The sequence below is a fragment of the Macaca thibetana genome, chromosome 20 (assembly GCF_024542745.1).
Source record: "Macaca thibetana thibetana isolate TM-01 chromosome 20, ASM2454274v1, whole genome shotgun sequence".
NCBI lineage: Eukaryota > Metazoa > Chordata > Mammalia > Primates > Cercopithecidae > Macaca > Macaca thibetana.
The window spans coordinates 66,749,127-66,775,284 of NC_065597.1; the positions used below are offsets into that span (position 1 = coordinate 66,749,127).

At 46.7% G+C, this 26,158-nt stretch overlaps 2 protein-coding genes across 3 annotated transcripts in view; both read left to right on the forward strand.

The window, feature by feature from the left end:
• The window catches only part of TMEM114 (transmembrane protein 114), a 996,508-nt gene that overhangs the window by 602,044 nt on the left and 368,306 nt on the right, over window positions 1-26,158 (forward strand). The gene's annotated exons all lie outside the window — the stretch shown is intronic.
• USP7 (ubiquitin specific peptidase 7) overlaps window positions 1-26,158 on the forward strand; it is a 72,323-nt gene that overhangs the window by 3,652 nt on the left and 42,513 nt on the right. The window contains exon 1 of one of the 2 annotated variants that reach the window (XM_050774230.1): window positions 23,385-23,871. The exons of the other annotated variant lie outside the window; for it this stretch is intronic. Coding sequence (XP_050630187.1) covers window positions 23,841-23,871 — 31 coding nt within the window. The 5' untranslated portion in view covers window positions 23,385-23,840. Of the gene's footprint in view, window positions 1-23,384; window positions 23,872-26,158 lie in introns of those variants that run through there. 2 annotated transcript variants of the gene reach the window in all.

Below are 26,158 nucleotides of genomic sequence, written 5' to 3' on the forward strand. Positions count from 1 at the left end.
TCAGCTGCAGCTTCTGAAAAGAATTGATCATAGGCTTCTGTGTTTTTTGTTACAGGGGTGGTGGTGGGTCTCTTCCAAACTTGTGCAGTTACTTTTCTGCTGAAGCATGTTTGGGAAGTAGAAAGTGACTTCTCTTGAACACACCCAGCCAGATAAACTTGTGCTGTTCTAATTTATTATAACTAACAGAAGATTCTTTCAAATAGCACTATAACAAGACAAAAATCAAATATTTCAAGGGTGTCGATTTTCCTTACGTTGACTTACGTTGCTAAGATAATTCTTTGCAAAGTTACAAGATGAACATCAGCTCAGAGAACCCAGTAGAGAAGAAATTAGGCCAAACCTAGCATCTCACTCTGATGTGAGCATGTCAGGTTTTAATGATTCAAAGCGATTCCCCAGGCTCCAGCTCTCCTGATTCTTTCAGGCTGCTGATATCCTCATTATAATTTTTTCTCTATAATCAAATGATCGATACCAGCAAATGTAGGAAGAAGGTATCCTTTTTTTTTTTTGAATTAGTGTTTTGGAAAAGGAGAAAGAGGTCATTAAGTTAAAATTCATGGTAGGACAGACTGTGGTGGCTAAGGCAGTCTAGATTTAGAGCCATGCCTGGGTTTGAATCTGGGTTTTGCCATTTGATTGCTGTGGTACCTAATGCGCATTGCTTAAGCTCTTGGTTCCTCAGTTTCTCTATCCCTTAAAGGGGGTCACTCATGCCCATCAAGGTTGTTGTGAGACTGGAATCGCCAGGCTCATGTAAAGTGCCTGGCATGGAATTTGGAGCATAGGAGATGTTCAGCGCATGGTGTTGCCTTGATGGTAGGGCTTTCGCAGCCAAGAAGACGTGACACTTAGGTTAGAACTAAAGTGGGGCACATACCACAGGTGGGGCCGTCGAAGATGGGTGCTATGCAGAAAGGGCCCGCAGTAACCATAGCCGATGTGGATTAGGAAGAAGCCATCCGGCCTCTGCCTAAGCAATGCTATTCCTGAAATCTTGGGCTTGATGTGCCTGAATAGGGGTTTTAATATTAAAGGTGTAATATTTTGAGAACGATTCACTGTATGGTAAAAGTCGAGTGGATTTGGTGCCATTTGCCACTGATGCTTAAGTTTAGTCAGCCTGGTGGCCTTCTGATGATTCTTGCGTGAGTGCTAGAACTCCCTACGAGTGTGGGGAAGTGGAGCACTAGTTGGTGGCAGGAAACCAGGTCCCTGAGTGTCCAGAGGTTGGGAGTCGGCCTTGAACTCTGCCGTCTCTATCCCACATCCTGTTGCCAGGCCCGTTTCGCTTTTTCAGACATCCCCTGAAAGCAGGCCCTTGCTGCCTCATGCTGGAACTGTGGCAGTAGCCTCCCTCTTGGGCGTGCTTCCAGCCTGCCCGACCCCACACGCTATGAAAGCTGCTGCCCACAGGACTTCTGTCTGTCACTGCCCTGCTGAAAAGGACTCGGTGTCCGGCCTTCCCTGCAGGAAGTCGCACAGCCAGGGTCTCAGGATGGCCCCAGCCTCCTTGGTGCTACTGACTCCCAGCACACATGCACTTGTGTGGGCACAAACAGGACAGATACCCTAGGAAAGAGGTTCAGAATCCCACCCAGGGGCCACCTTTCCCCTAAGCCTAAAGGTCGCCTCTGCCCCTTGGCTTGCATAAGACCTGTACACTTTTTGCCTCACCTGCTACTGTGCTGGTGGGATGGGCGTTCGGGTGCTTCTTCCACACTGTTGGCTTGTTTGCTCTGAAGGTGACCATCTTAGTTTCCTATTTTGTTAAATTTATTTGTGGGAGATGCTCATTCAGGAAACAGTTTTTCAGTGTACTCTGAGAATAAACAGTAGTGCAGGAGATGGCTGGCTAGCAAGTGGCTCTCAGAAAGAGACGCTGAAGCCATAAAACGGTATTGCTTTGATAGGTGATCATTCAGTTTTATTGCTTTTAACGTTAACGTAATGGTGTGTTTTTGATCCTTTTGGAAGTAAAAGTTCATTTTCCAGACAAAGACATTGCTAGACTTTCATAAATAACTGAAAATTTCTTTCGGGTATTTTGTAAAGTCTATTTTTGTTACCGTTTTTGTGTTTTTAAATTTTTTTTTTTTTTTCTTTAAGCGACAGGGTTGCTCTGGCTGTAGCATATTGGATGATCATAGCTCACTGCAGCCTTAAACTTCCGGACTCAGGTGATCCTCCCACCTCAGCCTTCCAAGTAGCTGGGACCACAGGGTTGGGGTGACCACATCTGGCTAATTGTTTTTTTTTTATTTTAAGTTTTGTAGAGATGGGATCTTACAATGTTCAAACTGATCTGGACTTCCTGGCCTCAAGCGATCCTCCTACTTGAACCTCTGAAAGCACTGGGATTATAGGTGTGAGCCACCTCACCCCGCCTGTTTATGGTTTTTTGCATGAGTAACAAATAGCGTGGATATCCTGCTTGATTTCCAAGGCAAAGAAATTTTACCCTGGAGAACAAGAGTTGTAACAACATATTTCTTGCCATGTACCATGACAGAGTTAGATGTTAAATGTCACCTGCTTTAGAAATTGCTTGTTCTGAAGTAATTTGGACTTAAGAAAGTTGGAGGAAGCAGGGTTTTAAGTGTCATGCGTAGGCAAGAAAGTCAGTTATGCCATTTTTCTAGTAAGTTAACACATGCCTCGGCTAATGAGAAGTCAGATGTGTTGAAATTTTTGAAGAGAAGCAGATCTACTTCTGAGGGTTGGTAATTTTAACTTTTTATTTGGAAGTTGGAAACAGTAATTAGTATGTTTCTTGTATGGGGAAATACACCAACCTGAGCCAGAGCAGGGATGCTTCCAGAATTCAGTGATGACGCCCCTGAGACAGAGGCTGGCAAGAACCCAACATGGGATGGGAAGAGGGGCGTCTGGGAGAAGGCACCCTGAGAAGTAGCGTCGACTTGTCTGTGTTGTGCTGCCCAGAAGGGCTGGGCATGTCTGAGGCTGTGCTGGGAGTCCTGGTGGGTAATGGGGCACTGCCTGCCGGGGGCTGGGCCCTTACTATCCTATGCCTGTGGCCGTGTAAAGCGAAATTTTTTTTTTTTTTTTAAATGAAGTCTCACTTTGTTGCCCAGGCTGGAGTGCAGTGGCACGATCTCGGCTCACTGTAACCTCTGACCCCAGGGTTTAAGCCATTCTCCTGCCTCACCCTCCCGAGTAGCTGGGACTACAGGCACACGCTACCACGTCCGGCTGATTTTTGTATTTTAGTAGAGATGGGGTTTCACCATGTTGCCCAGATAGTCTTGACCTCCTGAGCTCAGGCAATACGCCCGCCTCGGCCTCCCAAAGTGCTGGGATTAGAGGCGCGAGCCGCCGCACCTGACCCGAATTCAGTTCTTAGCGTACCCCTTAAGGGGTGGAGACACTATTGTGAGGTCACAGCTGTTCATAGTCGCAGAGATGCCCATGTTTCCTTGGAAGGAGCCCATGTTACCTGCCAGGAGCTTTAACTTCATGAATGTTTGAAACCTGGGAACAAGCGTTGTGGGCCATTCTCAAGGTGTTCATTCTCTTTGAGTCATTGAGAATCTAAAAGTATTTAGAAGGAGACTCCCTTGTGAAACCAGAACAAGTCATGTGATTTTCCTGCCTACCATAGAAGATTAAAAAATCAGGCCCCTCTGTTTTGATTGCATGCCAGTAACGAAGGTTTCCTGACATCCCGATACTGGGAGGGCAGTGTCTTGTGTTATGTACTAACCTCCAGCTCTTGCAATAAGTTGTTAAACTGGCATCTGGTTGGGAAAGTGTGCTGTGTGAGTTTGATAGGGTGACCTGTATTGTGGAACATCGTCCCATCCCAGGATGTGGCCGCAGGTGTCTGGGTGGTAATCTAACTTCTGGCTGTCTCTCTTGCCACCCCATTCACAGTACTTCAGAAGAAGTTGAGGGGAGTGTTTCCAAGGGACACTGTGTGGCATTGCTGTGAATGTGTAGGCTGAGCAAACCTTTCTACTCCGCAGCCCCTTAAAAAAGCTGTAAGCCATTGACCTCAAGTTGCAAGTACATTTCATCAATAAGACTTTGGGGAATAAATTATATTTCATGACTCTTAATTGATCCTGTGCAATTGCTATATATATGTATTTTTTTGTTTTTTGTTTTTGAGGCGGAGTCTCACTCTGTTGCCCAGGCTGGAGTGCAGTGGTACAGTCTCTCCTCACTGCAAGCTCCGCCTCCCGGGTTCACACCATTCTCCTGCCTCCCGAGCAGCTGGGACTACAGGCGCGCCACGCCACGCCACGCCCAGCTAACTTTTTTGTATTTGCTGAAAATAAATACGAATAATCTCTCTAGTGAAAATAAATCTCTCTACTGAAGAGAGAGGGTTTCACTGTGGTAGCCAGGATGGTCTCAATCTGCTGACCTCATGATCTGCCCACTTTGGCCTCCAAAAGTACTGGGATTACAGGCGTGAGCCACCGCACCCGGCTTTTTTTTTTTTTTTTTTTTTTTTTTGAGAAGGAATCTCGCTCTGTTGCCAGGCTGGAGTGCGGTGGCACAATCTCGGCTCACTGCAACCTCCTCCTCCCAGGTTCAAGCGATTCCCCTGCCTCAGCCTCCCGAGTAGCTGGGACTACAGGCGCTGCCACCATGCCCGGCTAATTTTTTGTATTTTAGTAAGAGACAGGGTTTCCCCATTTTGGCCAGGCCTGACCTTGTGATCTGCCTGCTTTGGCCTCCCAAAGTGCCTGGGATTATAGGTGTGAGCCACTGCGCCTGGCCATGCAATTGCTATTTTAAAACATGCTTGTGAACCTGGGCGTGGTGGCTCATGCCTGGAATCCCAGCACTTTGAGAGGCCGAGGTGGGAGGATCACTTGAGCCTTGGAGGTCAAGGCCACAGTGAGCTATGATTGCATCACTGCACTCTAGCCTGGGGCGAGACAGTGACTGGCCCCAATACTGTCCATCATGTAGAAATGAAAGGCAAACAGATTATTTAAGAAGTGGAAAAACAGCCATACAGAAAGAGAAACTCCACTTTATTAAATACAACAAATGTAAAACTACATTTCAGCAGTTATTGTTAGAACAAGCATACATGGGAAGAAATAAAAGAATTGCAGAAACTGCAGATTCATAGAAAGTGGGTATAGGTGATAAGTAGAGTGACTGGTCCCCATATCACTGTCATTCACCCTGTGGTAGCTGAGCAAAATGTGTGAAACAGCAATTGCTGTTACTGTTTTTTTATTTTTTTATTTTTTGAGATGGAGTCTCGCTCTGTTTGTCAGGCTGGAGTACAGTGGCACGATCTCAGCTCACTGCAACCTCCGCCTCCTGGGTTCATGCCTTTCTCCTGCCTCAGCCTCCCCAGTAGCTGGAACTACAGGCGCCCGCCACCATGCCCGGCTAGTTTTTTTTGTATTTTTAGTAGAGACGGGGTTTCACCGTGTTAGCCAGGATGGTCTCGATCTCCTGACCTCGTGATCCACCCGCCTCGGCTTCCCAAAGTGCTGGGGTTATGGACGTGAGCCACCCCACATGGCCCACAATTACTGTTATTAAACTATGAAAACTTCAAGTGAATACATACTTTCATATTTAGTGAAGTTTTTGGCAAGTCTTCATCTCTGTAGAAAACTTCAAGAATGTATCCTATAAACTTATAGCTAAATTGTCTTCCATTGCAAAAAATAGCTTCTGGATTTGACTTTGAGTTATGGTTAACAGGGTAATCCTAAAATCTCACAGGCTGTAATGTGGTCCGATTGCCTGTGACCTGAATGCAGTCACGCCTCATGTGATGAGTTTGAGAACACCCAAGCTGCCTCATGCTCTGTTTAGAGAGATGAGCCAGCCCACTGAACACATGTTTGGATGTTGCAGCAGATTTCTTAAAAAGCCATCTAAGACTCAATCTCCATTTCCTTTAGGTTCCCAGGGGCACCTGTTCAAAGCCTCTGCTTTGAGTGGCACTGCATGGGGCACCTGTCTTCTCCCCAAGCCCCGTTTCTTACTGTCTTGGTTTCCCCTTGGATCGTAGCTCAGACTTCACTTAGTGGCAGAAGGGGTGTCCTTGGTGTCCTGTGGTGTCCACAGAGGCTGGTGTAGGCTTTCGTTCATCATACGTCTCCTGACTGGCAGGAACTGGGCTGGCTGCTGGGTTATGGTCCCAGCTCTGTCCCCGATGGGACTGCCTCAGAAAGTGAAGGTACCCTGAACACGTGTGCAGGGGAGGGCTTTGGCAAAGCAGCTGTGGTGGTATAGGAGAGACAGGACTGGCTTACTGCGGGGAGGGGGAGCCTCGGGTGAGGCCTCACAAAGAAGGCGACACAGCTGAGTGTGAAAAGAGGAGGTGAGGCCAGGTGTAGTGGCTCACGCCTGTAATCCCAGCACTTTGGGAGGCCGAGGCAGGCAGATTACCAGGTCAAGGGTTCAAGACCAGCCTGACCAACATGGTGAAACCTCGTCTCTACTAAAAATACAAAAAATACCTGGCATGGTGGCACACGCCTGTAATCCCAGCTACTTGGGGGGCTGAGGCAGGAGAATCGCTTGAACCCAGGAAATGGAGGTTGCAGTGAGCCAAGATTGTTGCCACTGCACTCTAGCCTGGGTGACAAGAGTGAGACTCCAGCTTAAAACAAAACCAAAAAAAAGGAGGCGAGTGTGGTCACAGGCAGGAGGGGTTTAGGAATAGCAGGGTGAGTTTGGGAACTGCCAGACTCTGACTGGAGGTTTAGGGTTTGTGGTTGGCAGAATGATGCCCCCGTCCCCCAAAGGTGCCCATGTCCTAATTGCTGAAACCTGCAGATGGGATTTTGCAGACGTGATTGAATTCAGGATCCCTAGTGAGGAGATGGGCCGGCGTGCCGCAGGTGGGCCTGGTGTACTCACAGTCATCAGCGACAGAGTGAGGGGACCTGAGAAGACAGGGGCAAGGGAGAGCCCAGGAATGGGGCGGCTCTAGGACCTGGAAGCAGCAGGGAAACTTTTCCCCCAGAGCCTCCAGAAGGATTGAGCCCTGGCCAGCACCTTGGTTTTAGCCCAGTGAGACCCATTTCAGACTTCGACCTTCAGAGCTGTGAAAGAACAAGGTGTGTCAACTTACCTGGTTCACCCAGAGCAAGTGGCAGAGCTGGGATTGGAACCCGTGGTCTGGCTTCACCTTAACCAGTACGCACTGTTGGTCATAAAGTAGCGGTTACTGATTTTTAATAATTAAATTTTAATCATTACTATTTTTTTGGAGACAGGGTCTCCTTCTTGCCCAGGCTGGAGTGCAGTAGCGCGATCACCGTTAACTGTAGCCTCAAACTCCTGGGGCTCAGGCAGTCCTCCCACCTCAGCCTCCCTAGTGACTGGGACTGCAGGCACTCCACCCACGGCCAGGTTTTTTTTCTTTTTTGTATAGATGGGGGTCTACTTTTTGATTTAAACACTCTACTGCTTTCATTCATTTTCCTACCTCATCACCCAGAAGTCATGAACTGCAGTTGGGCTTCCCAGTCTGAAGGTTGTGGTGTGGTTCACCACATGCTTTGAATATAGAAAGTAACCCACTGCCTGAATAGGCCAGGGCCACTGATCCACTGCAGGTGGCATTTGGTGGCATAAAAAGAGATGAAGCAAAATAATGCACGTTGGTAGATTTCTTCCTTTGTGAATCAGGTGTTCAGTAACAAGTTTTAATGAGATCCTGAGCTGAATGAATCATTCCTAAAGCAAACCATCCTGGGCTGTATGTGTCTCTGAGTGTATGGAGAGATTTAAATGTGAAAAGGCCTGAGTCTTGTCTCCCAGGGCTCAGGGTGCAGGTGCACAGCATCTCAGCATACCCAGGTCTCTAGATGTGCAGAATTAGATATTACAGCATTTTAGACTTAAGTATAGCCTCATGGGTTCAGGTCCTCAGTCATCCTCATGCCCACAAACCCTCTGCATTTACAGATGAGCAAATAGGATATCCAGGCGCTCTCTCCAAGCCCACAGAGCTCATCACATGAACCTGGCTGGCTCAGACCCAGGTGGGTGAGCCCCCTGCTCCCCAGGCTGTGTTCTCTTGAAGCCCTGGCCAGCTGGGGTGGTGTCCTTCCTGTTGCCTAAATCACCTAGTTTCTTTAAGACGGCAGCTTTCACAAGGTGGGAGGAAAACTGGGTCAGGGCTACTAGAGGCTCAGGATTCCTTTACTGAGCAGAGGTTGAAAGAAATTAGGTGACTTAAGAGGCCAGTCTCCTTGTTTCATTAACTTGTAGTTAGCTGTGTGGTATTTATTGTTTCTGTGGCGTATTTTGAATATTTTCCATGTGGGCCTCTTTCCCTGACAGTAGATTTTAAAGATTAAATATGTATATATATATACACACACGTGTATATATATTATGTACATCTTCATAGGCAACTTTGGAAACTATTTAGTTTGTAAAGTGACTGTAGCAGTAAAAAAAACAGTGGCAAGACTACAGTTTTAAATACAGAAATCCTTACTTGGTTTGACTTTAAGTCTTGCCTGTTAAGTCACTGATTGAAGAAAGCGGAAAGAAAGGTGGCTTTTTGATCTTAGGTTTCTGCACGTGCCTGCTGCTCACACAATGCACGAGAGCTGTGAGTTCTTTGGACGTTGCATCAGATCAGTTTTTTTAGTCTGTGCACAAATATTAGCTTGAATGCTTACTGGTCACTAATTGTACATGTGGTTCTCTTGGGAAAAGTAAGACAGGAGATCCAAGTTCTGGCCTCAGGAGTGACGGTGTGCACAGAAACAAATGACACTGAGTGCCTGCTCAGACCACTGTCATGTGCTGGTCAGTGCCTGGGGAAGACATGCATGTAAGCCAGGTGACCCTTGGGTCCCTCGCCAGTAGGACGTGGCCCTCCAGGTGACTGGTTGAGCTTCAGAATGCAGGGCACCCGGGCACATAGCTTCTGAATCTTGGACACTTAGCAGTGCCATGTTCATGGCAGGCAGGGCTGGGGTGGTAACTGAGATTGTTGTCTCTGTCAGTGCCCAGTCCTGTGGGAAATGTGCTGCTGAAAGCTCTGTCCCAGCCCGAGTGATCAAAGTCTTCAGTGTTCTCAAGTTGGGGTTAATTGCCTATGGGTAAGGGATCTGGAGAGAGGAAGAACACGTTAGCACCACACATCTGCATTTACTGTTAATGATCAGTATTTCATTTGGAAATCAGAAGCTGTTATTTAAAATCTAATTTTAAGTCCTATACTTGTTAAAAGGGCTTTTCTTTTTCTTTTTCTTTTTTTTTTTTGAGACGGAGTCTCGCTCTGTCGCCCAGGCTGGAGTGCAGTGGCCAGATCTCAGCTCACTGCAAGCTCCGTCTCCCGGGTTTACGCCATTCTCCCGCCTCAGCCTCCCGAGTAGCTGGGACTACAGGCGCCCGCCACCTCGCCCGGCTAGTTTTTTGTATTTTTTTAGTAGAGACGGGGTTTCACTGTGTTAGCCAGGATGGTCTCGCTCTCCTGACCTCGTGATCCGCCCGTCTCGGCCTCCCAAAGTGCTGGGATTACAGGCGTGAGCCACCGCGCCCGGCTTATTTTTCTTAAAATACTGTTTTAATCTTGAGTGTTTACCAGGGAGCACTGGGTCCCATATTTTTTTTTTAGAGCAGAAAGTGTCTGTTGTGGCCCCTACTCTACAAGCCTAGAAACCAAGGCTCTGAGTGATAAAATTATTTCTAGACCTTTGCTGTCCACTGTGGCAGCCACTAGCCACATGTGGTTGATTAAATTAAATACATAAATATTTGATTTTTTGGTCTCCATGGCCATATTTCATGTGCTCAATAAGTACATGTGGCTATTTAAATAAAATTAAATTGAATAAGATAATAATACCAGTTCCTCTGTCACAACAGCCATGTTTCAAGTGCTCGGTTGCAACATGTAGCTCCTGGCTTCTGTGTTTGGTGGGACAGCACTGCTGTTTAGACAGAGCCTGTGAGTGGGGATTTTCCTTTGCTATTCTAGGGGATAGCAACCCTTAGACCTCCTTGACCAGGATGGTTTAGAATATGGAAAGCCAACCATTTTCATGTAATAACTTCTTAGAAGGAACTTCCCCAAGCTCAGCTTAGGACATCCTTGCTGGTAATCACTGCTTCAGGCCCTAGGGGCTTGGAGGGGAAGCAGAGATGAAGTGATAAGGTGTCTGCCTAAGGAAAGCCAGCATGGTTCAGATAGGTCATATGAGCAAATAATGAGGGCAGAAGATGATGAATGCCCAGAGGTGAGCCAGGTGGGGGCCTGGAAATTGAAGAGCGAGATTGCACCCCAAGAGCAGGAAGGCACGGTGAAGAGGTGGTGTTGTGGTGGGCCTTAAAGTAGGGTTAGGACTTGAGCTCAGGGAATTGGAGGTAAGGATGGCAGTGGCAAGGCTTCTGGGTGGATGAAAATAGAAGCACCGGCTGTCCTGGGCATGTCCATTGTATTGGAATTGCCACATTGTGTTGTGTTACTTTGCTTTTCTTCACTAGACTTTGAGGTTGTAAAGTTCAGGGACTGTGCCCCGGGCATTTTCAATGCCTTGAACAGTAGTGTTTCTCCCTACATAGTACCCAATAATCAGTTGCATTGCATTTTTATGTTTTAGTTTCAATCCGAGTGGAATGTGCCACGATGTTAAATGCCAGTTAACTTAAATTTTACCTGATTTGGTAACAATTGTAAAGGATTAGATTTGCATCTATGCTTTTTGATAAAATTCGCTAACAATCATGATTTTTAAAATAACTTCATTGAGAGATAATTCACATACCACAATTCACCCATTTTAAAGTGGGTTCAGTGGTTTTTAGTATTCACAATTGTGTGACTATCAGCAATCAATTCGAGCACATTTTTATAACCACAAAAGGAAACCTTGTACCCATTAGCAGTCACCAGTAATCTATGGATTTGCCTGTTCTAGACATTTCATAGACTGTAAGCTTCCCCTCCCTTTGGAGACAAGATCTTGTCACCCAGGCTGGAGTGCCGTGGTTTGATCATAGCTCACTGCAGCCTTAAACTCCTGGGCCCAAGGCATCCTCTCCCATCTCAGCCTCCCAAGTAGCTGGAACCACAGGCACACGCAACCATGCCCGGCTAATTTTTTTGTAGAGACGGGATTTCGCTGTTTTGTCCAGCCTTGTTTTTGGCTGCTTTTACTTAGCTTAATATCCTCAAGGTTCATCCACATTGTAGCCAGTGGTCGTTCCTTTTTCTTGCCGAATAATATTCCATCGTGTGGAACTTCACCATGATTTGGCAAAGAGATGTGCAAGTTCTTAGGATTGTGTCATCTGTAATAGGCTTTAGTCAGTATTTTTAAAGGGATTTGAACTTTTTTTGTAGTTAGGAATATGCTTCACTTACCGAGTCAACTGAGGTCCAGGTGTGGCAGCTCATACCTGTAATCCCAGCACTTTGGGGAGCTGAGGTTGGTGGATAGTTTGAGCCTGGGGATTTGAGACCAGCCTGGGCAACATGGTGAAAACTCGTCTCTACAAAAAATACCAAAAATTAGTCAGGCATGATGGCACGTGCTTGTAGTTCCAACTACTCCGGAGGCTGAGGTGGGAGGATTGTTTGAGCCCAGGAAGTTGAAGCTGCAGTGAGCTGAGATGGTGCCACTCGTACTCCAGCCTGGGCTGGTGGGAGGGAGGAATCAAGGTCAGTTGAGGGTTCCATCAGGGGAGCAGAACTGTGGGAAAGGGATGCAGGGATTTATTAGTGGGATTTTACTGGACACAGCAGTGGGAGCTCGATTAGCATCTGGGTCTGGTGCCAGAGCTGACCGACGTCTGCAGGCCATGCAGTCTTCAAGAGATGGTGGTGGGAGTGGGGAGCGAGGCTGTGCTGCACTCCAGAGTGCCTCTCACCATGTCCAAGCCTCCAGGGCAGTCATGGAGCCTAAAGACCTGGGAGGCAGAGAAACCCCTAGGCGTAAGGGCATGTGGCACCTACTTTACTCCTACCTTCTAAATTGCACACTGAGGGTCTCAAAAGTGGGAGCTGTGCAGGGAAGGGCATGGCATGCCCACCTAGCTGAGGCAGCTTGGCACAAACCCACCAGGCAGCCCCACCTCTGGAATAGCCAAGCTTTTGGTGACAGGATCCTGTCAAAGTCCTAAAAGACTTCACCTGTTAAAGAGCTTTTGGTGGGTGGGTTATAGCTACTGTTATTTACCATATAGAAATTAAAGCCAACCTTAAATATTTATTGATTGAAAAACAATAGACGCACACCTGTAATCCCCGTATTTTGGGAGGCCGAGGTGGGTGGATCACTTGAGGCCAGGAGTTCGAGACCAGCCTGGGCAACATGGTGAAACCCAGTCTCTACTAAAAATACAAAAATTAGCTGGGTGTGGTGGTGCATGCTTGTAGTCCAGCTAATCAGGAGACCAATGTGGGATAGTCACTTGAACCTGGGAGGTGGAGGTTGCAGTGAGCCAAGATGGCGCCACTGTACTTCAGCCTGGGTGATAGAGTGAGACCCTCTGTGTGTGTGGTGGGGTGGTTGAGGGGGGCAGCGCTGTGGAAAAACAATAAACCAGCACATGGTGATGTTGTAGAAAAAATAATTATTTTCCAAAAGTCTGTTGAGAGGAATGGCATTGCTTTACGTTTTTGTAAATTTCTTTACTGTCTGTCTTAATAGAAGACTCCTTACCTGCTTCTGCGTTCAGTCAGGTGCAGTGTAATTTTAATTAAGATATGAAGAAAACCCAGTCTTACAGAGATACACTGAAAAAAACAGGAGGAATGCTTTGGTAGCCTTTGTGGCTATTTGATACTACAGCAAAACAAGTGGTAGATTAATGGAGGTTAATTACCCCTGTTACATTAAGTTCATTGGTCTGTCATGCACTTTCAGTGGATTTTTTCCGGTTGCATTCATTGGCCATTTGGAAAATACGGATTCATCGTTATACAGCTCTGCTAAATGTTGCCACATTTTGTTATACAGTTATATTAAGAAATTGAGTTTATATGCCCAGACGTCGGCGTTGTGGGAAACCCTGCTGCTGTTTGCTCTGTGGGTGGAGCCTTCTGTGTGCTGGCAGATGGTTGAGTGGTGGAGTGTGAGTGGCTTTGTGGAGGCCGCCTCCTCATCTGCTGGCCTGTAGGGCTGGGGTACAGGCCAGTGACCAGACTGCTGGAGGTGTGCATTTGCCATGCCTGTGTGCTCTTCAGACTGTCAGTTCAGGTGTTCTAACTTTTTAGTTGGGTTGTGTCCAGCTGTTGAGGTTTGTGAACTCTTTATATATTTGAGATTCGAGTCTTCGTAAGATACACGATTTGCAAATATTTTCTCCTGGTCTGTAGCTTGTGTGTATTCTCTTAACAGCTTCTTTCTGGAGCAAATGTCCAAATATTTGCCCCACCCATCATGATAGATGTTTTCCTGTATTTTCTTACAGTCTTATAGTTTTCTATTTCATTGTGAGCTACTTTTTATTTAAGGTGTGAGGTTTAGGTTGAGTGTCTTGTGGGGGAGGGGCTATAGAGCCCAGTTGTTCCATGGTTCCATGACTTTTGTTAGAGACTTTTTCCTTTGAATTGCTTTTGTACCTTTGTCAAAAATCAAATGGGATCTATTTCTTCCATTCTCCTCTGTCTGTTCCTTTGCCAGCAGTGCTATCTTGATTATGGAAGCTTCATACGGGTAATGTGATTCCTCAGTCTGTGCTGTTGTTTTTTAGTTTTAATTTTAATTTTTGGAAATAGGGTCTCGCTATGTTGCCCAGGTTGGTTTCTGACTCCTGGCCTCAAGCAGTCTTCTTGCCTTGGCTTCCCAAAGTGCTGGGATTATAGTTTATGAGCCACCACACCTGGCGAATCTGTGTTACTCAGAATTGTTTTACCTACTCAATCTTTTATTGTTCCATATAAATATTAAAATTAGCTTGTCCATAGCTATTAAATCCTGCTTTTTAATTGGACTGTTTAAATGTATAGATTAATTTGGAGAGAACATCTTTACTGTGCTGTCTCCCAGTCTGTGGGCATGGTATGTCCCCAGTCTCAATGATTTTACCTCTTACGAACAGCTAGCATTCACAGTACATCAGTAGTGCACAAAAATGTTCAAGGTGTCTGTTGGTTTATAGGTTGAACTGTTCCCCAAATTCCTACTACCCCATGAACAAATAAAACAAGATTTGCTTTGCTACTCTCTGGACAACTAGTCTTCCCAGGAACATTGTTTGTTTGTTTGTTTGTTTGTTTGAGACAGTGTCTTGCTGTGTTGCCCAAGCTGGAGTACAGTGGTGTGGTCTTGGCTCCCAGGTACAAATGATTCTTGTGCCTCAGCCTCCTAAGTAGCTGGGATTACAGGCGTGCACCACCACACCTGGCTATTTTAAGACGGAATTTCGCTCTTGTTGCCCAGGCTGGAGTGCAATGGCAGAATCTCGGCTCACTGCAACCTCCGCCTCCCAGGTTCAAGCAATTCTCCTATCTCAAGCCTCCTGAGTAGCTGGGATTACAGGCGCCCACCACCACACCCAGCTAATTTCTGTATTTTTAGTAGAGATGGGGTTTCATCTTCTTGGTCAGGCTGGTCTTGAACTCCTGACCTCGGGTGATCCACCTGCCTCGGCCTCCCAAAGTGTTGGGATTATAGGTGTGAGCCACTGTGCCCGGCCCACCTGGCTAATTTTTGTATTTTTAGTAGAGATGAGGTTTCACCATATTGGCCAGGCTGATCTCAGAACTCCTAATGCCATTCATGTGCCCCCCACAACATCCCAAGTGCTGGGATTATAGGCGTGAGCCACCGTGTCCAGCCACCGTGTCCAGCCGTCAAGAACTTTTCAAAATCCGTTTGACTGGGTTTTCAAAAGATATGACAGCCCTTGAATTGCAGGTGTTCCATAAAAGTCTACAGTGGTCCCTTCTAAAGGAGATAAAAACCTGAATGGTGGTCTGTGTCTCTGGTGGCCTAGAGTAGACTGGCAGCCTGTGACATGGTACAAAAGAAAAAAAAATAGTTTTCTTTCTTTACTAGGTTGTTCCCGTTTGTGGTTTTATTCAAATAAAGGAGCCTGTTTGAAGTTGGTTATGTTTGACTAGTTTTAAAGGACTTAAATTAGTACAACCAAGAGTTTGTATAAAAATCTCTTTTCTACCTGTGACCTCATCCCCAGTCTCCAAACTGGCTTGTCTTTTCAAATAATTTTTGGGGAAAAACAGACATTTAAGAGGGGAAGCTACTAGTTAGTTGCCAAGGTGTAAACGGACCTTCCGGGCCACAAATAGCCCAGGCAATTCCTTTGTTCCAGGACTCTGGCCCCCTCCTGACTCCAGGTGGCAGCTGTTGCACCCCCTCTCTCAGCTGCCAAAGGGGTGTCAAGCCTCAGCCAGTATTTTGGCTGTGCTGTTTTTTGCACCTCTGTTGCCGTGTGTATTTTTGCTTTTGTTTTAAGAGTAATACGTATCCCCAGAAACATTCAAACATGCAAGCAAAAAGGCAAGAAGGAGAGATTCTGTTCCTCAGAGGGAACTACCATTATATACTTGATGTATTATGGATATGGTCCCAATTCATTCTTTTTTGATTGTTTTTTAATTTTAGAGACGGGGGTCTCCCTATGTTTGCCCAGGCTGGTCTTGAACTCCTGGATACTGCCTCCCCTGCACCTTATAGTTTTTAAAACCGAATTATTGTAGAATAAGCAATAAAATAAATGTAATAGAGAATTGAAATTTTAAAAACCAAAATGTTTTCCTGTAAAAACTTAAACTTATGTTTAATTTAAAGTTGTGCCTCTGCAGGAAGCACTGTTTGTGTTTATCCCTGGGCATGAGTGCTCAGTTTCTTGGGGAATGGGTTTTTGTGGTAACATTTCAAAATGAGTGAAAGGACAATCGGCATTTTGGTTTGATACATACTGCCTTTGGGAAGGACAATTTGACTCTAGAAAAGTGTATTCCTGCCAGCCATTTGACACTACCCATATGCTAGACCTTCATTACCAGTGAGCATCTCCATTGCTTTTCACCATTAATCTGGCAGAGGAAGAGTGGTATCCCATGGTGATGAGGGAAGTGGAGCCTGTTGGTTAGTCCTTTGTGTTTCTCATGGCATTGGGACCCTGCATTCTCGGTGTTAATCCTTTGGCTCTTATGTGTCACAGATCCCCATCCAGGTGGTGGCATCGCTTGCCCTACCGCGTCTGTGCAGCTTGGTTCTGGCCACGCGAGCTGCGACTGCCTTCCAACAGCACTTGCATTGTGCTGCACAGTTGAGCAGATAATCCTGTTTATTTTGTGGAACAAACCATACATGTATAGAAGCAGAACAGGCATAATTATAAGCTCTTTACTTGTGCTGTATTTTAAACCCCTCTTGGTGCGCAACACAGCATTGAAACCAATCATCAGTGTTTGGACAGGCATTTTTGGTAGTTAGGATGATCTCTAGGGAACAGATGATTTTACATAATGAAGCTAAACTGAAAGCTCCAAACAAATAGTTTTATTTAAGGATCACATATTATATGTGGCCTTCTTTGGGGCTTGGTTTTCATATAGCTAATTTACATCAGGATTATTTCAGCATATAGAGCAAACCGTCAGATGTTAATATAGTAGGTCCACTTTGAACACTCAGGCTCCACTGCCTTAAAGCTAGGTGGGTAGCTGACCTCAGGGCCCACAGTGGCTGAAAAGGCACAGGACTGAAGGCAACCTAGCTTAGTAGGATAGGACTGTCCCCTGGAGGTGGCTTTCCAGCCAGCCTAATGAGGGTGCATAGTTTTATGCACTCCAAATAACTGGAGTGTATAAAATCACAAAGTGGCTGGACGTGGTGTCTCATGTCTGTAACCCCAACACTTTGGAGGCCGAGCTGGGAGATTGCTTGAGGCCGGGAGTTAAAGACCAGCCTGGACAACATAGTGAGACCCAGTCTCTACAAAAAATACAGAAACTAGCTGAGTGTGGTCATGTGCACCTGTAGTCCCAGCTACTCGGGAGGTTGAGGTGGGAGGATTGCTTGAGCCTGGGAGGTCGAGGCTGCAGTGACCCATGGTGGCACCACTGCACTCCAGCCTGCCCAACAGAGCGAGACTCTGTCTCAGAAATAAATAAGCCATAAGCCAAAAATTGTTAATAAGACCAGAGGGATTCAGAGTTATTTAGGAGGGCCCTGTTTTAGAGTACACAGGGATCTGTTTTGACAGGCTGGGTTGAGGTGTGGGTGTTCAGATCCTCACAGTCCTGCAGAACAACAGAGGAGCTTGTAGGGAGACCCCTAGCATGTGATAAGGGTGGGACAAACCCTACTGCTGTGATATTTGGCGAGGGCTGGCGCCAAGATTCCCATGCTGGGGCTGTCTCCGGTCCGACAGAGCTCTCCACTGGGCATCCTAGTCACCCCGGGTGTCCCAGTACCTCCGAAGGACACAGATGGCTTCTTGTTCATTGGGTGGAACACCTGCTGGGAGGGAACATTTTAGAGTAAAGTTAAGAATCCTTATCATGGCCTTCAAGGCCCTCCACAGCCTTGGCCCTGCCCACCTTCCACTTGCCACCCATCCCCTTCCCACTGCCCTGTTCCTGTTCCTGTTGCGGTTTGCTCTACCTGAAAGGTACTTCTCCATCTCTGGCTGGCAGGCTCCTTCCACTCTGCTTGCCATCCAGTTGTCTCCTCCTTCATGACTAAGGGACATGAACCAGCCCTGTGGCTGTCACTGTGTGCCATTTGCCCTCTATTGCAGTGATCACCAAGGGACTTGCCTCCGACTTATTAGTGAGCCCCAGGAGACCAGGGGGTGTGTCTGCCCAGTTCGCTACCGAACCCTGGACCCAGCCATGCTTGTGGCACATACAAGTTACTGAACATGTTGGTTGACCTGCGAGAAGTGGGTGGGCTCTGCAGCCGGAGATACGTGCCTTTACCCCTCAGGCCCTTCCTGCCTGGAAAAGTAGCATATTATTAGGCTACAGAATCAAGTGTCGTTTTTGTTAAGAGTTGTTAACTGCAGGCTGAAGGATATGTAGGGTATGTCCACACTTAAGGCGATGCGTGAAATCCTAGCTAATGGGAACAGCTTAGAAAGGCGCTTTCAGCATTATTTTTGAGCATAGTTGAATTTTCCCACTTAGGATCATGTTCTGGAATTGGCTCCTTCCAAGAGGTTTCAGGTGCTCAGTCAGGCACAGAGGGCATGAGGGCTGGGAAGTATTTGGGGGGGTCCTCATGGCCCCATGGGCAGGGTGGTCTTTGTGAGTGTGGCAGCAGCTTGTTGGCAAACAAGGGCAGTGTGGCCTGGCCAGCACCTACCACTTTCCAACCAGTGACTAGAAGGGGTGGTGAACCTCGAGTCTCTGAGTGCTGGACGAGAAGAAGGGTCCTGGGGTGGGAGGAGAGAGAATTCTTTCCTGCTATTCCTGACTTTATTGTATCCTATTATGATCTTCACCCCCACTTGATTACCTGGAATATATACAGTGTATAGATACATAGATATAAGCAATTCTTCTGCCTCAGCCTCCCGAGTAGCTTGGATTACAGGTGTGCGCCACCATATCCGGCTAAATATTCCAGGACCCTACCTGAAGCCAGCTCGAGCTTCACCTAGGAGAGGCCTTGCAGAGGGGATTGAACTCACTCCACAGCCTCTGATCTTTCCCACTCCCCGGAATGTCCAGAAGATGGCTGTCAGGAGCTTCTTAGGGAGTGTGGTAACTCCGTATTTTTTGGCAGCCACCATCGTCCCTGTTTCTGTGGGTGCCTTGGGAGTTCACAGGCTCTCACCTCTCCCTTCCTGATGCCAGGGGGTCATTGTTCTAACTGCCCCACCTCCTGCCCTGGGTTGCCTGGTCCCACGGTAACCCCTGCCCTTCAGTCTGATCAGCAGCCCTGATGGTGGCGTTCAGCTTCTTGGACGTTCCTAGTACACCTTTTGCCTCTTGCTGTGTTCCAGAAGCTGAAGAGTTCTCCTCAACACTGTGCTGGAGGCTGGTTCTGCGCTGGAGCTGGCCAGAGCATTTGGCGGTGTTCTGGTTCTTGGATAAATGTGTTGACATTTGTCATTGGACAAAGCATGGTTAGCCACTTGCAGAGACCAGATGTGTATATGACCTGGTTATAGGATGCGTAGACAGGTGACCTGGCTATAGGATGCGTAGATAGGCAGCAGGATGGGAGCCACAGCACAGGTAGTTTGTGAGAGCATCATTTGGAGTAGCAAAAATAAAATAAAGAAAAAACCTGGATGAAAACAGTCCTTTTTTTTGGAGACAGTCTTGCTGTCACCCAGACTGGAGTGCATTGGCGTGATCTCAGCTCACTGCAACCTCTGCCTCCCTGATTCAAGCGATTCTCATGCCTCAACCTCCCAAGTAGCTGGGATTACAGGCATGCGTCACAATGCCTGGCTGTTATGTGTTTTTAGTAGAGATGGGGTTTCACCATGCTGGCCAGGCTGGTCTTGAACTCCTGACCTTATGTGATCTGCCTGGCTTGGTCTCCCAAAGTGCTGCTGGGATTGATTACAGGTGTGAGCCACTGGACCCAGCCTGGAAAGTCTTTTTTTTTTTTTTTTTTAAAGATGGAGTCTCGCTCTGTCGCCCAGGCTGGAGTGCAGTGGCGCAATCTCAGCTCACTGTAAGCTCCGCCTCCTGGGTTCACGCCATTCTCCTGCCTAAGCCTCCCGAGTAGCTGGGACTACAGGTGGCCGTCACCACGCCCACCTAATTTTTTATATTTTTAGTAGAGTCGGGGTTTCACCATATTAGCCAGGATGGTCTCGATCTCCTGACCTCGTGATCCGCCCGTCTCGGCCTCCCAAAGTGCTGGGATTACAGACATGAGCCATCACGCCTGGCCGGAAACAGTTTTCATTAGGGGAGTGGTTGATAAATCATGACAATGTTTGGAGTTATTATACTTACCCACGTAATATGAATAGTATATGTGTGTTTTCCTTCATGAGAAAAAGTGCATGCACAATGTACATAATATGTACATATGAACATTATATTGAGAATGCTTGGAGGCGAAACATTCATGGTTTCCTTCATGTTAGCACTCAGGGAAGGCCAGTTGCTTTCTCCTTATTCGTGTCTGCATTGTTGCTAGCTAACATTTGCTTGCTTGTGTTTTCTTCTTTCAGAACTCAAAAGTAGAAATAAACATGAAACCAGGACCAGTCAAATATTTTCATAGCAGCTTTATTTGTAAATTTCCTCTATCTGGAAAGGACCCAGATGTCAGCAAGTGAATGGTCAAATGGGCGTCCATCCCTGCCATGATATCCTACATAACAGTAAAAAGGAGCAACTTATTCCACACTGTGTCCATTTATATAGCATTGGTGAAGTGACAAGATCCCAGAGATGCAGAACATACGAGGGTTGCCAGGGATGATGGGGGAGCATGCACGCCGGGGTGGGTGGTCATAACAGGGCCACTGGAGGGATCCTTGTGGTGTTGGAACTGTTCAGGATCTTAACTGTGGGGGTGGCGGACACAAAAATCTACACACAAAATAAAATTGCAGAGAACTAAATACGTGTAAATGTGGAGAAATCTTCATTGGGTTGGTGGGTTACATCAGGACCCTGGTTGTTGATACTGCAGGGTAGTTTTGCAAAGTGATGCTGTAAGGGGAAACTAGGAAAAGGGTATATGATCTCTCTCTGTCCCATGGTGTTAATGGGGGAACTGGTTCCAGTACCCTCTCAGGTATCAAAATCCACAGATGCTCAAATCTTCCTCATACAAAACAGTGTGGTATTTGCATATAATCACACATCTTCCTGTATAGTTTAAATTATCTCTAGGTTGCTTATAATATCTAATACAGTGTAAAATGCTATGTAAATAGTTGGTAGACTGTTGTTTTGGGAATAATGACAAGGAAAAAAAAATCTGTACATGTTTAGTACAGACTCTCTCCCCCCAATTTTTTTTTTTTTTTTTTTTTGAGACGGAGTCTTGCTCTGTCGCCCAGGCTGGAGTGCAGTGGCTTGATCTCAGCTCACTGCAAGCTCCACCTCCCGGGTTTTGGCCATTCTTCTGCCTCAGCCTCCCAAGTAGCTGGGACTACAGGCGCCCACCACCACGCCCAGCTAATTTTTTGTATTTTTAGTAGAGACGGGGTTTCACTGTGTTAGCCAGGATGGTCTTGGTCTCTCTTTTTTTTTTTTTTTTTTTTTTTTTTTGAGACGGAGTCTTGCTCTGTTGCCCAGGCTGGAGTGCAGTGGCAGGATCTTGGGTCACTGCAAACTCCGCTTCATGGGTTCACGCCATTCTCCTGCCTCACCCTCCCAAGTAGCTGGGACTACAGGTGACAACCACCACCACGCCTGGCTAAGTTTTTGTTTTTTTTTGTTTTTTTTTTTTTTTTTGAGACGGAGTCTCGCTCTGTCGCCCAGGCTGGAGTGCAGTGGCGCAATCTCAGCTCACTGCAAGCTCCGCCTCCCGGGTTCACGCCATTCTCCGGCCTCAGCCTCCTGAGTAGCTGGGACTACAGGCGCCCGCCACTGCGCCCGGCTAATTTTTTTCTATTTTTAGTAGAGACGGGGTTTCACCATGGTCTCGATCTCCTGACCTTGTGATCCGCCCGCCTCAGCCTTCCAAAGTGCTGGGATTACAGGCGTGAGCCACCGCGCCCGGCCAGTTTTTGTACTTTTAGTAGAGACGGGGTTTCACCGTGTTAGCCAGATTGGTCTCGATCTCCTGACCTCGTGATCCGCCTGCCTCGGCCTCCCAAAGTGCTGGGATTACAGGCTTGAGCCACCGAGCCCAGCCGGTCTTGATCTCTTGACCTCATGATCCACCCACCTCGGCCTCCCAAAATGCTGGGATTACAGGCGTGAGTCACCGCACCCGGCCCCCCGAGTATTTTTGATATGCAGTTTGTTGAATCCACAGATGTGGAAGACTGCTGACTGTATTGTTTCTTTTTTTTTTTTTTTTTTTTTTTTTGAGACAGAGTCTCGCTCTGTTGCCCAGGCTCAGTGCAGTGGTGCGATCTCCACTTTCTGCAGGCTGTGCCTCCTGGGTTCATGCCATTCTCGTGTCTCAGCCTCCCGAGTAGCTGGAACTACAGGCGTCCGCCACCACGCCCGACTAATTTTTTGTATTTTTAGTAGAGACAGGGTTTCACCGTGTTAGCCAGGATGGTTTCGATCTCCTGACCTCGTGATCTGCCCACCTTGGCCTCCCAAAGTGCACACAGACATGTGCCACTGTGCCCGGCTGACTATATTATTTCTTAAGACTGTATGTGAATCCACAGTTATCTCAAAGTTTAATCAAGAAAAGTTTAATCAAGTCAGTATAGTATGGCGTAGTAGCAGTCCTACAGGAATCCACGTTATTTTGGGAATATCCATATTTAAAAGCATATGTAGTCAAAGAACTTCAGCCGCCTTGGAGTGTCATGCCTGTTTGATTAGGACTTTTCCATTCTTCTTGCCTAGGTCCTCTTGTGGCAGTGCCTGTGCTAGTCCAGCTGTGACCCTGGTCTGGTGACATAGGATATTCTGCCCTACCTTACCCTGGGGCCGGTGACGATTACCTGAGAATTGTACAAGGCCTGGCACATAATAGGGGCTCATTGGAGTTACTGATTGATGAAATACTTAAGCAGATGGTAGTTCCTTCTCATGTGGTCAGTATTTTCTCTCCCCTTCCTGCCCCCACATAGATGCAAGCTCCCCAGACTGGCGGCAGGTGTCCTGAGCAATTCTCCTGTCCAGTTGTCTCCTGGCATCTGTGTGGAAAGTGTTTTGTGTTTCAGCTCCCAAACTGCTTTTTTGTCTGCCTTGAATTGCTTGAGAATTTAAGCCATGCTCTGTATAGGTACATAATGCTAACATTTTTCCCTTTCTGTTTTTTTAATAGCCTATTTAAGAGACAGGGTCTTAAATAGGTAATAGGTCTTAATAGGTAAAGGCTCACTGCAGCCTTTACCTCCCACCTCAACCTCCCAAGTGGTTGGGATTACAGGTGTGTACCACTACACCCAACTGATTTTTTTTTTTTTTTGAGACAGAGTCTTACTCTGTCGCCCAGGTTGGAGTGCAATGGCGCAATCTTGGTTCACTGCAACCTCTGCCTCCCGGGTTCAAGTGATTCTCCTGCCTCAGCCTCCCGAGTAGTAGCTGGGATTACAGGCATGAGCCATCACGTCTGGCTAAGTTTTGTATTTTTAGTAGAGATGGGGTTTTGCCATGTTGGCCAGGCTGGTCTCAAACTTCTGGCCTCAGGTGATCCGCCGGCCTCAGCCTCCGAAAGTGCTGGGATTACAGGCGTGAGCCACCATGCCTGGCCCAAATTGCGTATCTTATAAACAAACTAGTTGATACACATTGTTTCCGGTTAATCCTTTTTTAAAAAGACAGGGTCTCACTGTGTTGCCCAGGCTAAAGGGATCTTCCTGCCTCAGGGTCCTAAGTGCCTGAGATTCCTCCTGCTTCTTAGGCTGAGAGGGCGTTCTACTTTGCCTTTTAAAAATTAGCTTTTAATTTTGGAGTAATTCTAGATGTACAGAAAAGTTGCAAAGTTACGACAGAGCTCCTGTGTGCCCCCCACTGACAATTTATATCACCAGTGTGAGTTTGTCACAGCCAAGGAACTGACATTGGTGTGTTACTGTTAACCAAACCCATTCTTTCAGGATTTCACCAGTTTTTCCATTAATATCCTCTTTCTCTTGCTGGACTGCCTTATCTAAATTGAGGTTGCTTGAATATGTTTCTGGTCCTGAAGACAAGGCTTTTGTGGGATGCTTTAAAAAATAAAAAAGAATGCTGAGGTAGAGCTCCTAGAGATTCTATGCAGTCACTCTGATGTGGGTGAGAGAACTCCCCCATCCCCCAGCAGACGCCACTGCAGAGCCATGCAGAGATGGCTGGGAACCACAGGCTTGGGCTCGAAGGTGAGTCAGGTTTTCAGGTTGGACTCCTTATGCTGGTGATGGATGGAGATAAACTATACTGACATGTCTAACCAGACTTCTGAAGTGTATTTGGGGCTATAAATCAAGAAACTATATGTATCAGTAAACTTTATATCTTTAAATTTATGTGTATCTTTAAGGTTATATTAGTAAACATTATATAAAGATCTCTGCTTTCTCATTTACCTCTGTTTTAAGTCATACATTTAAATGAGTTCAGTGTGGGGAGAGGAGATGAGAGGTGAAGAGAGGATCATGCAGAAGCCAGAGGGAGTTCATGGTGAACTGATGGGGGTGGGGTGAGATGGGCTGTAGGGCGCCATGCGAGCCACCCAGAGACCAGGCATTGGCCCGTGCGTGTCTGCCGTAATAACAGAGCTGTAGTTTTGATCACTAGGCTGTCACTAGTGGAAGGATCTGGGGGGCTGAGTGGAGACACCTGTGGCTCAGAGGCTGTGCTGGATCTTCATGGACAAGGCACCACCTGGTGGCAGGACATGGACTCAGTTTCAACACACCAGGGTTTTATTGTGTTCCCAACCCCTGCCCCCTGCCAGCTTTTTGGGGGAGGATTGATAAATCTTTGTGAAGTGACAGAAAATATCAAAGCCAGCCAATTGGAATCTTGCTTATTCTGATCTGTTATCTCAGGAGTGAGATTCGGGTGCTGAAGTGGTCTACCTAACTTCTATAGCGGTTGGGAGGTGTTCTCTGGGGGGTAGCAGTTCTGTGTTATGACATCACAAATGGAATTCAGGGGGAGGAAAGCAGGGTATAGGCGTAAGTGCCCAGTAGAGCAGGTGGCAATATAGGCCCTGCAACTAGCCAGGGAGCCTACTTGGTGTTTCTAAAACTTATTTTCTGCCTTTTCTTATACATATTGTGTTAAAAGGCCTAGCAGTCACGAATAATGGAGACTGTCTTCTATTTCTGGGTGGGGTGTGCATATTATGGGATGGTAATGGCTTTATTTCCTACAGACGTTTTTCATCCAGGGCCTGTCTGTTTGACATTGCACATTGTCACTCGTGTTTGCCAAACATGTCCCCAGTCTTATTTGAGATAATTTTGTGTCAAAAATAGTGCGTCGTGGCTGATGCTCGTAATCCCAGCGCTTTGGGAGGCCGAGGTGGGCAGATCACCTGAGGTCAGGAGTTCAACACTAGCCTGGCCAACATAGTGAAACCCCATCTCTACAAAAATACGGAAAAATTTTAGCCGGGCATGATGGCAGGTGCCTGTAATCCCAGCTACTCAGGAGGCTGAGGTGGGAGAATCACTTGAACCCAGGAGGCTTGAACCCAGAAGGTTGCAGTGAGCCGAGATCACGCTATTCCACTCCAGCCTGGGTGATAGAACGAGACTCTGTCTCAAAAAAAAAAAAAAAAAAAAAAAAGCCTTAGCTCAAGTGTTTGGCCAAATCAGTCCCCATGTCTTAAAAACTTCCAAAAAGGTGGGATATAAAACTTGGTATTACGTCACTCTTACATGGCAGTAAATATATGTGCACGCCAATCTCGAACGTCTGTCTTGAACAACAAAAGAAGGCAGACTCATTGTTTAGGCTATTTCTAGAAGCCTAGTACAGATTTTTTTGTGTGTGGCTATCCTGTGCTTTCATCTTTTACTTCTGGACCAGGGATTTACCATGTCTTAATTAAAATTTTAATCCTCTTGCAGAACTAACTCATTTATGAGGAGCTTTTAAAAATGGGATCTCCTGCCCCTGGGAGCTGGGCTGGAATCACCTTGGCGGCTGCTTGGACACCCATAGGGCCGTTGGTGGCCAGACCCATGCCTCATGTACTCAGTGGCCAACCAGTGGCCCTTTGCCATTTCACAGCCACTGGCCTTGACCGCTTTCTCTGCACCTGTCAGGTGGAAAAGGGCAGACTGGCCAAACCAACTCAGATGTGTTAATTTGGATGTAAAAGATGGGGTCTTGCTCAGAGTCTGTTGCAACCGCAGAGCTCTACTTTGCTTTTTCAAGGCCAACTGCAGAGTAGCCCTTACTTCACACTAGAACAATGTCAGAAAATAATAGGCTTTCTTTAGACATCACACTACAGTTAATCCCACTGCTGAAAAATGGGGGGTAGAGCTTACACATTTTCCCCACCCCAACCTGTAAGATATTATGCGCTCTTGAATTGATCTTGGTTTTTACTATTGCTGTAACTTTTAGAGACAGTGCAGTCTCTCTGAAGTCGCCCAGACAAGCCCTTCTTTGAGCTCTAATCTGAATTCACTTGTGTCTTAGTCTGAT